At 56.0% G+C, this 13182-nt stretch overlaps 1 protein-coding gene across 1 annotated transcript in view; it reads left to right on the forward strand.

Annotated features, from left to right (window-relative positions):
* The first annotated feature begins 1487 nt into the window (after nt 1–1487).
* Nucleotides 1488–13182, forward strand: part of ENG (endoglin) — a 36724-nt gene continuing 25029 nt past the window's right edge. Inside the window, exon 1 of the mRNA XM_019540672.1 lies at nt 1488–1931. Coding sequence (XP_019396217.1) covers nt 1874–1931 — 58 coding nt within the window. The 5' untranslated portion in view covers nt 1488–1873. The remainder of the gene's footprint in view (nt 1932–13182) is intronic.

Genomic DNA, 13182 nt, shown 5'->3' on the forward strand with positions numbered 1-13182 from the left:
CCACTGATGAACCCATGTTGGTTGCCCCTGAGCATGCATTCCCCCGCAAGGCCCTCCTGGATGTGTGCCAGGATAATTTTTCAAAGAGCTTACCCGGGATTACCATGGAGCCCTGTTGTTCTGTCAACAGCAGGTCTTTGCCCTGTCCCTGCATAGTAAGTAACCGGAGAATGAGGCCCCTGTGAGACATTTGTCTCCTAACCTGGCTACAAACTGGCTCCACACGTGAGGATAGGGGGGACCCTCCTGAACCACGTTGGGGCCCCTGTCGTGTCCAGTCGCAGCTCACAGCTAAGAGCCTGTCCACGTCCTTGCTCCAGATGTAACTTTGGTGTGAACCAGCCCTTGGACTTCTGCACAGTGCCTGGATTAACAACCACCTCCCACTACCTCTGACCTGCGGTGCTGCCAGGCAAGTCCAGGGTGGAGTACGCTGGAAGTCTGTGCATGTTCCTCGTGGCAGCATAGGGGGCCTGCAAAACCGGCCCGTGTGGTGCTGTCCCCGCTTTGTATCCGCAGCACCATAGTCCCCAAGATCTCTCTGGGCTGACTGGGGCTGTCAAGCGGCTGCGGTGCTTCAGATTGTGTGTTGTCAGCTCTATGAGACCTCTTCGTTGGGTTTTTTTCATTAAAATCAAAATCCTCCCCTCTCCACATTAAAAACATAACAGTTTACCTCACTTTACATAACACATGTCCAAACTAGCATAGCATCTCCTCATTTACATGCCTTGACAGCTACCGTTTCTTTCATCTATGTACTTCTTATCCTTTGGCAGTATGAAACCTGTGTTGCTCAGGTCTTATGTCTCTGCTTGGCCTCCCAGACACGCAGTTCCCACCTGGTTTCCCTCCGTGGTGCTGTGAGTGACACTTCACCCCCCTCTGTCGCCTGCCATCCACAGCACTGAAGACTGGCTACTGACTGTAAGTCTTGTATCCTTCCTCCCTCCAGATTCCCTGAAAGGAGACAGTTCTGCCCATTTTACAGAGAGGGAAATGGAGGCACAGAGGGGTGCAATGACTGGCCAAAGGTCCCCGAGATGCCAGCAATGGACTCCCAGTGCTGTGCACCAACCACTAAGGCATGTTCCTTCCTGAGGGAAGGAGTCAGGGTAAGGAGGAGGCAGTGTCCACATACTTCCTGCAGTCCCTGCGGTGCGTGCCCCAGCCCCAGCTCTGTGCACGGTCCCCCACCCTGGGGCCCCTGCAGATGTTCTTGAGGATAGAGTGATGCCAGGGGTGGTATGTGGCCCACTGGGCTGCAGAAAATCAAATGCAGGCCCATGGGGGGGAACAGAGCTGCCTCCAGGAGCCACCCACGGTCTAGGAGCCCCCTCCAGAGGCGGGGAGGGAGGAGTGTGAGCACCCGGCATCCTGGCCGGCTCTCCTTCGGTCTCAGGACACAGCCCCCACCCATTGCTGTCAGTGTGTGACCTCCAGCAGAGGCTCGGAGCCTCTACAAGCGGCATTTCCTCCCTCTTTTTGGCAAGCAAGCGCTTGGCAGACCCTCCTCTAAAGGGAGTTGATTTCCTGCCGCTCTGGGTCATCAGTGCTGGGTTGAGTCAGTGCCGCGCATTCAGGCGCTGCGAGTTCCTCTCCAGCACATCCCCTCGGCGGAGGAGCCGGGACGCGACCAGCCGCAGCCTCCAGGTCTGCCGGGGGTCCCTGCTTCCTTCTCTGCCGCCGCCGGCTCGGGAACTGCCCCAAGGCTGGAGTGGAGCAGATCCCCCTTCCTCCGCCTGCCTGCCCGCAGTCCCACCGTGCGGCCGTGCAGCCCGTCGAGGCTCTCTGGGGCCAGGCCGCTGCCTCTGGACACGGGCTAAGACGAGCCAGGCCGCGGCGCCGGAGCGGGACGCAGCGTTCCCACGCCATGCAGACTCTCCTGGGCCTCGCCGCGCTGCTGCTCTGTTGCTCGCGCGCCCACACAAGTGAGTTGCTCTTCCTTCCCCGGTCGTTCCCGAGCTCAGCACGGAGGGGGGCTGGGTTCATTTTGTCTCTTTCTGCCTTGTTTCTGCCTCTTCCTTCTCGCCGGCCTCCTCACCGCTCTCCTGAGCTCCATTTTCGCAAGTCCTCATGAATTCAAGTCAAGCCAGGCGTTCCTGCTTCCCAGAGTCCTGCTCTGTCCCAGAAAGGCTGGGGCATCTGCCCCTGGTGGGAATCCCCCAGTCTGGTCTCCTCGCCTTCTCCATGGGGAAGCCAGTGGGGCGAAATAAGCTTGATGCTGGGCTGCTGGTCCCCGGCTCCATCCAGCTTCTCTAGAAACAAGAGCGGTGGAAGAGTGTCACGGCCCCAGCTCCACTCTCTGCCGGCGAGGTTCGCTAGGCCCCAGCCGGCCGCGCCGTGCCCCCGGCTGCACTCCCAGGGCTGGGTCGAGGAGCATCCTGGGCCGCCTGGGGCTGGGAGGTTGGTGTCATGTAATGATTTGTTGTGAGGTCCTCAGGGCTGGGGGCAGCGTGCAGAGCTGCAGTGCAAGGCCAGTGGCTTTTTGTCATCAGAGCTGCTCCTGCAAAAGGGCTGCGCCCCTCCTGTAAAGTGCAAGGGGCTTCAGCGGGGACCACGGCCACGCTGCAGCTCCCAGGATCTGGCTCAGTGGGTCTCATCCAGGATCCATGGAAGTTGATGGACAGACTCTCAATGGACTTTGGATCAGACTTATGAAAGCTGGAGGGAGCTGAATGGGGGGTGTTGGTGGGTTCCAGGAAACCTCCAGATAAACAGCTCTTAGGAAATACCCTGGGAGCAGACAGTGCAGAGCCAGTGGGAGCAGCTGCTAAGGGTTCATTTGGACACAAGGTCACTCCTCTCTGGCTGGGATGCCCTGGGGTTACTGCCGGCGCCCGGAGAGCTGTGCAGCCGGGCTGTCGGTGTTGCTCCACCACAGAACCTGGTGACCCACGATGGGCAGGGGCTGACTCACGCCAGCCAAGGGCCTGGCTTTGCGCAAAACGGCTTTTTTTTTGATTACTCAGTGAAGCTGAGCCCCGGCTGTTGCGGGCAGAATCCCGTGAGCCGGGGTTTTGCTGAGGAAACAGCTTCAAGTGTTGCCAGGAGTGGGGGAAGCCTGGATATGTTGGAAAGAAGTACAGACCGCAGGTCCCCCCCTACACCCCGTCCCCCTTCCCCCTCCCTTTTGCTTTTAAGGCCCCAGAGCAGCAGGGGGGGAGAGAAGGGGAAACAAAGAAATCTCTCCCTCAAACTTAGCAGGCTTTGAAACCTGAGACTGTAAGGAAACAGGGAATTTGGCCAAATAGCCTCAATGGAGAGAAATCCTCTCACTGGGATCATCTAGTCTGGAAAAATAAGCTGCTTGGAGAACAGCCCAGCCGTGTTTCTTCACCGTTGTAAAAATCCTGCAAACATCCAGGCCAAAGAGTGAAGCAACATTGGGCCTGGAGGGGGGGAGAGTTTACTCGTCTCCAGCAACTACATACGAGCAAAAATTTGGAAGGAGCAAACATTTGAGTGCACAGAAAGAAATGCGCAGGCCAGGATCTCCCCGAGGGGAGGGTGTCAGTTCCCAGGAAGAATGAGAATTAAGTAGGAGAGATGGAGCCAAAATCTTGCTCTGGGAATGAACCATGGCTTTTGCCAAGGGACTGTCCTACATGGCCATATCCAGCCCGCCGGGGTAGCGCTGCAGCGGGACGTGGTGGAAGGCTGGGATGGTGGTCGCAGCAATCTGAGTCCACTCTGCAGTTTATAATGCTCTGAGATCCTGCTGTTCGGGTAGAGTCGAACAGGTCAGCACAGCGGGCTTGGCAGGAGAAGCAGCTTCAGACCCAAGGTCAGGTTTCCAGGAGGGGTAGTGGCTGTGGAGATAACATAGTTACTGGGGGTGGTTTCCGAAATGCATGAGCCTCAGACAGTGGGAAGGAAGGAAGAGCCTGACAGGCACTGAGACATCCTCAAGGGCATTATTTCTGCAGCTCACTCAGCTCAAAGAAGAGCTCTGAAAACATGCAGAAGTCTCTCTCGGCAGGGTCCAGGAGAAAGCAGTGGAGTCAGGGTAGCGAGTTATTGCCAATGCCAAGAGATCGCAGATCGGGAGTCTGGTCCCAGACACCAGAGATTTTAAAACAGGGATTTCAAGTCAATTGAATCAATGTAAACTCTTTGTTTTTAATTTTCCTTTTGATTTCTGAGCCTTGGGGGTTGTGTTGGCAAGGTTTCAGAGGGTTACAGACTTGGTGCTTGAATGGAAAGCTGAGTTTCCTCTAGGCACATGACTCCAGGAGCTGGGACTGTGAGAAAAATGCCGTCAAATATCAGAGAGGCTTGTGACCGAATCCTGGAAGCTGGTGAGCCTGTAGTAAGGAGGACTAGGAAAGCAGTTAGCTGGATCTGGGGATCCCACAGCAACCACTGGCTGCAGGATCATTCCCAGAGCACGTGCGATCTGTCGGGAGAGGGCTGCGCTAGTCACTCACGTGGCAGGGATCTCTCCTAGCAGCCTCATGTGTGCTGGGCTAACATACTTCAGGTGGGATTGGGGCACAGCTAGAGAGTTGCACTGGGACAAATCTGTCCCTGGTACAGCATCGCTGACTTGCACCCACAAGGTCTTCATTCAAAGCCCCAAGTTTCCTCTGTGTCTCTGGTGGATCCCTAAGGACAGTCCTGTTCACGTCCCTCATTGACTGTCTGCTGATAGCCAAGGGCACAGCCCAGGCCACACTTTGAAACCCCTGTGTCACTGGAAGGGAGTCTCTGCTAAAGAACTGGTCCAGCTGCATGTACTGGCTCAGCGGCCACTAGGTCAGAGTTACCATGGGGTTGGCCCCGTACATACGGGATTGGCTCTGTACATGGCCCCGTATGTCAAGCGTACATAGCACGTGGTGCTGTCTGAGAGCCTGGACAGGCAGCCTGCTTGCACCTGTGTAATGGTCACTGGGTTTGTACACCCATATTGATTATGGGGTCTAGAGGAGACATACAAGGTAGCTGTTCCCAGTATACACCATTACAGTACCTCACTGCACTGGGGTAGGGAGCAGGCCATAGCCCGCTTGCACTGAGCAAATGGCTACCCTGGGATGGAAGATGTAAGTCACACCAGTATAGGCTGACTTCTCGTTCTTCCCTCAGTAATGCTATCCTGGACTTGGGGTAAGTTATGCAGATGTAGGAGTATCTGCTGACTCCTTGTTCATACCAGTTCAGAAGTGGCAACTATGCAAGGCCAGACACCAGTCCCTAGGTGCGAGAATCACCGTGGCCCAGAGATGAGTACATATTTCAAGCCTTGGAGACAGAAGGCAGCTCACAGGAAAGTGAGCCCAGCACTATGGCCTATGGCCTTTTGGCTAGGGGCAAGCGAGACTAGGGGCTATCTGAACTCCAGGGCCTCTGGGCTTGGGGTTTGCACATAGGATGCCCACCCTGGATTTGGGAGCATCTGAAGTCCCAGGCTGACTAGTCTGAGCGGTAGGATACTTGCCAGTGGTAGCGCAACACGGACTTGAACAACTGCGCTCTGCTCAGTTGAAAAAATTCGTGACTAATTTGGCCTAAGACACAAAATTATATATACATAAATTTGTGTCGTAGGCCCAAGACGCAACATTATATATACAAGGGAGGAAGGGACCATTATGGTATCTAGTCCCATCTGCTGTGAGAAGAGACCGCATCAGCTCAGCTGCTTTCAGTTCAACTTATATATTTCTGTTAGCTGGAGAACAATGCCAGTAAATTGGCAGCAGCACAGTACACGATGCTAATTAATGGCAGAGGGAAGACAAGGCCGGTGGGTGTAATGCACATATAGGATTGCTCAAGGGGGGGGGAGATTTAGGAAAGGGAGGTCTGGTTACAAGAGAAGGAAGCGAATAACGGCATGTCAGTGCTGAGGAACTCAAGTTTCTTGTGCTTCTACCTCAAAGCACTTTATGGAGGCGCAAACTGCGCCAAGCTCACTGAAATACAGACACCCCTGGGGGGGGCGGCAGCTGCCAGCTCTATGTATCAGTTCCAGACAGAGTGAAAAACCACCTTTGCCCACAGAAAGTGCTGAGGGAATCTAAGGGAGACCAGCTTGGGCACTCCCCAGGGTGCTCTGAGCATCCCCAGCCAGCTCTGATTAGCTGGGGCTAGCCCGTGGGGCTGCAGCTGGGCTGGGACAAAGCAGAGTCTAGGCTGAGCCATGCAACCCTTTGCAGTTTTCTTTGAAGACCTCTGAATTCTTCCATACCAGGATTTCTCACATACTGTAAAGCATAGGGAAACAAGCAGCAATGAAAGGCAGGGAGAAAAGGAGAATTAAGGTAGGTATGTTTTGTGTTTTGTTTTGTTTTTTGGGGGGGCTCATAGTAAAGACTTCTATTGGGGTGCTGGAATAGAGTGGCAGTGGCTTTGGAGCATTTAAGGTACCATTAGGGTATCTAGTCCCATCTGCTGTGAGAAGAGACTGCATCAGCTCAGCTGCTTTCAATTCCACTTATAAAGACCTCCTAAATCCCACCCCCACCCTGAGCAATCCTATATGTGCATCACACCCACTGGCCTTGTCTTCCTTCTGCCGCTAATTAGCATCACGCTCGGTGCTGCTGGCAATTTGCTGGCCTTGTCTTCCAGCTAACAGAAAGGGTCTGATCATATGACTAGGTCCCTGGGCGCCAGGCTATGGCTGTATCTGTGCTTAGTAGTGACTTCAATTTTATACTGCCTGTGTAGTGAAATAAGGGATGTGCCCCAGGAAAGCCTCATGGCAGCGTGTGCTGACTCAGCTGTGTCTGGAATAGTGGGCTGGGGAAAACTGATGTGTCCTCGGGGACAGGAAAAGCTGGCTTTGTGAGGGGAGTTGGGGAAGAGAGGAGACCAGTTTCCAGGCTGCAAGTGGCCCTCTGAGTCTGGGTAAGAAGGCGCAAGTCAGGTTAAACTGTTCTGAGGTATGTTAATGAATTTGACTGCCTGAAAGGGAAGCAGGCAGCTGTCAGCCGGGGAGCAAGAAGAAATAGTTGGCCATGTTAGTCTGAAGTCAGACAGAAGGGGCAAGGGAAGTTAGCAGAAGGGGAGGGAGGCAATGAAACCTGGGTCTGTTATGTCCACAGTTCTCGGTGTCCAGTAAAGTCAGCAGTTTCTGTTCCCAGGCCTGTGCCCTGAAGGTGACTTGGAGACATCTTTCAAGGCCTGGGAGATCAGAAGCAGTGAGAGCTTTGTGAAAAGCGCCCTCCCCGAGAGCCCTGAGCTCCCCATTTGTTTCAGTGGGACAAAGGTTTGGCCCAGCTACAAAGAGCTCCCGCTGCCCACACCCAGCCCCTTTCGGGCACGGAGAGAGGAGCTGACGGTCTGGGACAGTGCAGGCAAAATCTGCACTGTCCCTTCCACACCCAAAGCCTGTCGGGATGTCCAGTGACCTGGGAAGCCAGGGGCCCCTCCCAGCTGAGACTGGAGCAGAAATCAACTTGCAGAGCTCAAATCGAAGCGGGTTTGTTTCCTTCACTCTCCCTCTACTTCTAGCATGAAGAGAAGGAAGAGTATGGTGCGACTCAGAGCTGACCTGGTCCACGTGGCCGTGGCCCACTCTCCTTGCAGCTCTTGGGGGTGGCAGGTACTTAACAGCATAATTTCCTGGCCTGGTCTGCTAGTGGCCTGCGTGAACTGCAGGTCCCAGGAGTGTCGGGGATGGGACTGCCTACCCTAGCTGCCTATCTGCTCCTCGGAGCTCTTGGCTGCCACCTGCCCAGTGGAAGTACTGGTCCTTGCACAAAAAAACCCAATCTCAAGCGGTTTCACTAAGGAAACTGAGTCAAGTTATACGTGCACGCACACGCACACGCGTGCGCATGCCCCAAAACAGAAGCCAACCCTGAGACCTGGCCAGTCAATCCAGCAAGGGGTGCCCCACGCTGGGTCTCAGTGCATGCTCCCAGACCCCATGTGTCGTGTGTGTCGCCATCAAACGGGGTGGCGCAGGCTGCTCTTCCCTGCTCTCCCCCTGGACACGCACAGCACTGTTAGTGTGAGAGAACGGCGAATTTCCCTCGGGTCTGTCACTCTGCGGAGCCTGTTCAGTAGTGCCAATGGTGGCTTGGCTTTTGTGATGCTTGGGCTCTTGCCCACTGGCACCTCCGACCTGCCAGCTCACTGCACGAGTGCCAGTGCACAATCATTCATGTGGTCGTGATGGTTAGTTACGGCTTGGAACTACTGCCTGAGGCAGGCTCCAAGGTCCTAATCCAGCCATTTCCCTCTGGCCTGTGAGTCCATAAGAGTGACCTCGGCCCCCCCCACAGTCTGGTCTCCTCCATCTCCCCAGGCTGCTCCCAGTGTCTGCACCATTGTTTTGTCCGCTCTGTTTGCTCAGCGTCTCCTTGATCTGTCTTCCGAAAAACAGGAATTGCCCCCTCCCTGCCCCCCACCCCCCCAACATGCCTGGTCCACACGCCCGGGAGCCGAGGCGACGCGACAGGCTGTCCCAGCTCCTGCTCCCGTCAATGCAGGCACAGGGGAGGGAAGGGGAGGGAAGGAGCTGGAAAAAAGAGAGATTTCTTCTTTTTTTTTAGCTAGTACAAAAATAAACCAGCTCTTATCTGATCGACCCTGCGGCCCCATGGGGCAGGCTGGGCCCAGCTGGGTGGCGTTATCTGATCATTACATAATGCTGGAGCCAGCCTGCCTTCCCCCAGCCGGAGCAGCAGGGTCTGAGCAGTGTTTATGCAGGGATCCGGGGTGTAGCTGTGCCAGGGGAGGCCCTCGCCCAGTCCCTGGGAACGCAGGCACCTGCTCAATCAGAGCCAACCAGAGAGGAAGCAAGTTCTCCCTTCTCAGCTCCACTTCAGCCTCTCCTGCCACCCATCCCACTCCCCAGTTCCCCCAGGGAGGAAAGGCAGCAGCGGAGGAGAGTGGTTTCTCCTGGAAATGGGTGCAACAAGCAGCCTATGCACATATCTCCATGGCATGGGTGACTGGTGCCCCCCAATCCTGGGGGGGGGCACCAATGGCCGCTCACCAACCTGGGGGAGGTCCCCCAGTGGCCGATCATTGCCCCAGAAGTGCTGCTGGTGCTTCTGTCGGCATCCCCACATTCCCAGGGGGCAAAGGCTGTCGTCCCCCACTACCTGGCTGGCAAGAGCCAATCTTGGGGGGAGGGCATGTGCCCCCCATACCCCTCCCCTACATGTTGCCTATGCCCCAAGGAGTCTTTATTAGCACTGTAAAGCAGAAAGGAGCTGAAAAGCCGAGCAGCGGTACCCATCCTCGCAGCGCTTCCAGGTGTGCGCTTATCTCCTAGGCACGCCAGCTTCTTGCCAGTGTGCTGAGGGCTGACGCACACCAGGTCACATGTGATGAGGGGCAGCCCCGCAGTGGAGCGTGCTCTGACCCACGGCCCTCAGGCAAGGCTGCTGAGGCAGGCGCCCCAGCCCTAGGAAGAAGAGCACACGCAGGGGCTAGTGCAAGCGTGCCACGAAGGCAGCACCGTGAAGGGTTGGGGGCAGAGGCAAAGATGACATCAGGGCGCCCTGGTGTGAGGGCCTGGGTGGGTTATGTGAGGCAGGGGTATTTGGCAAGGAAGGGGGGCATGTACCAGTCCATCTGTGACAGGGCTGACTGCAGGTGGGGTTTGGTGTATGGCACGGGTAAGGAAGTCAGTGCTGTGGGGGGAGGCAGGTGTCTGCAGTGTGGGGCAGGTGCACCGGTGGCTCGACGGTACCAAGGTGCCGGCCACGAGAAGCTGAGTGACGTGCAGCTGGGGAGTGCAGAGCCGTGCGAGGGAACTGGTGAGGGGATATGGCGTGAAATAGCAGGAGGCGCCTGATGGGGTGTGGACGGGGGAGCTTCAACAGAGCAGGTTGAAACTGCATCTTGTTCTCCCCCTGGACACGCACAGCAGAGCTGCTGTGGGAGAATGGCAAATTCCTCTGCCCGTGTCTCTGCCTGGGTAGCTGCGTGCTCTCTCCAGCTGGGGATCTCCGCTTTGAATGCGTCTTGTGGGGCTAGCTCCTCCCAGCCAGCACAGCCAAGCTGGGGCCCAGGCCAGACAGGTCAGCAGGCTCGCTCAGACAGGAGCAGCGCTCCAGGCAGCTCCCAACGGGGCACAGATCTAATCTCCCACTTTTGTCTGCGAGTCCAGAGCGCTCTGTGCATGAGATGGGATCGGGGCCGCAGGAGCATAAACAGATAAAGCCTGTCTATGAGTTCTGAGCGGCCGCGGGAGACCAGTGTCTGGTCCCAGTGGTATTTCCCTAGACTGGCTGCTTGGGGTAGGACTGGAGGGGAAGACTGACGCTGCCTGTGGAGCCCAGATAAGCCACTGTTTATCTTCCTCCTGATGCTGCCGACTGCATGGTTGGTCTAGCTGGCGTGTCAAGGAAGTGCAGGACAATAGGTGGGTAGTGGACTGGGCCATGACCCTAACGCAAAGCTTCTCTGGAAGCTGCCTTCACCTTGCCTGAGTTCACCCTTGAAAGTAAATCCGTCTTCTCAGCTGTCACTCGGCACATAGCACAGCTGCGGCTGCATCTTCTGTGGGCTGGGAGCAGGAACTAGGGCTTTGACACGGAGGGGTCCTTGGAGCAGACGTGCCAGAAGAGAGTTTCCTGACACACATGCATTGCGCCTGGCAGGGGCTATCAGAGACATCTTCAGCACTTAAACTTTATTTTAAGTACGTGTGTTGGCACACAGGCGTGTATGGTTTGAACCTGAAAGGTCCTGAAGGAAACCTTCCTGGGGAGAGCAGGTTGTAAAGTGATGCAGGGCAAATGGCCAAAGGCTGCAGACAAGCCACTCTGGGCCTCTGCTACTTACAGCTTTGCCCAAGATCAGCAGGAAGTGATCGAGTCCCTAATCCGTTTCCACTGCCACTGTCTGGGACCCTGCCAGCAATCGCAGGAGCGATCCATTCAGGAATCACAAAGGCCAGAAGGGGCTGTTATAATGAGAACATAACAATTGCCATCTTTGGGGTCAGACCACAGGTCCATCTACCCCAGTGTGCGTCTCGCAGTAGGTGTTGAAGTAGGGGAGGGTAAACAGGGCACATCCACAATTTTCCACCCCTTGCTCCTCTTCCACGGCAGCTTTCAGCATCCGGACTGATTCAGAGGCTGCGCCCCTATCTCCCATGTACGGTAACCTCCTGGTGGACCTTTCCACTGTGAATTTGTCCAGTCTCCTTTTGAAGTGATCAAGGCTACCAGCATCTTGCGGTAGGTGAATTACACAGGGTGTAAAGCAAACTGCCTCTCGTTAGTTGTGAACCTGCTGCCTAATTGTTTCACGTTATGTCCCGTAGCTCTAGCACTGGGAGAGACCGTAACAATAGACCCCTGTTGACTTTTGCAGCACCGTTCAGTACGTTGGAAGCCTCTATTGTGGCCCACTCAGCCACCTCTGATCTGTACTGAAGAGACCCATTTAGTCTCTCCCAATGACTTGCAGGTAGTACAAGCCACTGATTTCCCCCAGTAGAGAGTGGAGCCACAGTGGGCACCAGTTACCTGAGAACCTGCCCAAGAGAGAGCTGGGAAAGGGTAGCAGCTCTTCCAAGAGCCCTTCACCCCGCCCAGGGCAGAGCCTCCTGGAGCAGCCAGTACCCCCCAGACCCCAGCCCAGGGAGAGACCCAGCTGGCCCCATGCTCCTGCACCCACAGCATGGAGGGAGCCCCTCCTCTTGCCTGGCCCTTGCCCTGCAGCCTCCCTTCATTCAGTGCCGCTGCCTCGCACGGGTAACTTTCCACTCGCTTCCCCTTAGCCGTCCATTTCCTGTCAATCACTGGAGCTGCAGATAACATCGTCCAGTCATCCCCCTCCAACGTCAGGGTGTCTGGACACTCCAGGCCCCACATCCGGCCCAGCCCCTCTGCCTCCAGACTCCTCGGCTTGGACGCACTTGTCTGGAGCCACTGGTGAGTCTCAGTCCCCAGAGAGCAGCCGTGGAAATCCTTTCAATTCCTGGCTATCTCCAAAGAAAACACTGCCCTGCAAGTGACCAGGCCTGGGCCCTCCACCTCTGCTACCTACTTGCTGTTCTCCCTTCCTCTGGGCACCGGGCTGCCCTTGGGGTGGGCTCTGGTTTCTCTCATTCTGCCCTGAGCAAATGCTCTGGTGCCACAGTCGGAGGCTCTCGGCAATTGTCTGCTGGCATCAGAAGCTTCTCGGTTGGGGCTGCCCGAGTGCCACGGGCTCTCAGATACCACTGGAGTAGCAGGGCTGGTGGATCTTTGTGCTCCAGACCTGTGCTACTTCAGATGTGGGCAAAACTCCTTAGCGCTTAGCAGTACAGGGCCAATGAGACACAGCCAGAAGATGCTGATCCCCTGTGGGGAAAGCAGTAACACTCGCAGGCACTCACCACCATACAAGGCAGTACAATTTAATTAGCACCTTTTCCTTCTTTGCCTCTTCTTCATGGCCTGCCTGCAGGAAGCGGGTCTCGACCTGCAGCACAGACCCTCCCTCTGACATTCACACCAGGGGCAGGGGACTTTCACCAGACCCTCTCGCACACGGGGTATTCCCTGTTGGAAGTACTGTTTCTACGCTGAGCTGCAGTGAATCCCAGCAGGTACCAGGAGCATGTGGGAAAGGGAACATAGCAACTGTCTGTGGTTACCCTGTCCTGTCCAGACCAGCCTGGGCAGCATTTTCCCTTCCTCTACAGCAAGTATTCGGTCAGAAGGTGCCATGAGCTAGGGGCACTGGGCTGGCTGTGGGGGCTGGTCCTGCTAGGATCTGGAACTCAACATTTGCCCAGACCAGTAGCTGCTGAGGCCTGTGTGAAGTGACTTGTCTCATCCTGGGACCATATTACCCTCATCCCTGGTCCCTTTCAAGCCAGACATCAGCGTTCCAGGGTTTGGGTGAAATGGAAGAGCTGGCTGTTATTTTTTCCTTCCATGTGTTGTGGACCGCACAGTCTTGTTAGGAACCTGGGGACTGAGAGAAACGGTCCAGAAGAGAAGGGTTAGTTCATCGACTGCAACGTCATCGCAGCAGAAACAAGCTCCTGGGTTAAGAGCATGGCTTCTAGCCTTGGCTTCTGCTTCAGTCAAACTGGGGCTGACCATTGCTGCACCCCGGCAGGCTGGGATCTGGTAGCTTCCCACCCTGCGTGGCCGGTTCTTTCTCGTGGACTCTGATGGGCCCGTCTCACAGCTGGGTCCATAGCAGTCAGTAGCCCTGCTTGTGCAGGTGACCAAGGTCAGGCTCAGGCTTCCAGCCAGGATCCCACTC

This window comes from Crocodylus porosus, unplaced genomic scaffold (genome assembly GCF_001723895.1).
Source record: "Crocodylus porosus isolate Cpor-Errol unplaced genomic scaffold, CroPor_comp1, whole genome shotgun sequence".
Lineage (NCBI taxonomy): Eukaryota > Metazoa > Chordata > Crocodylia > Crocodylidae > Crocodylus > Crocodylus porosus.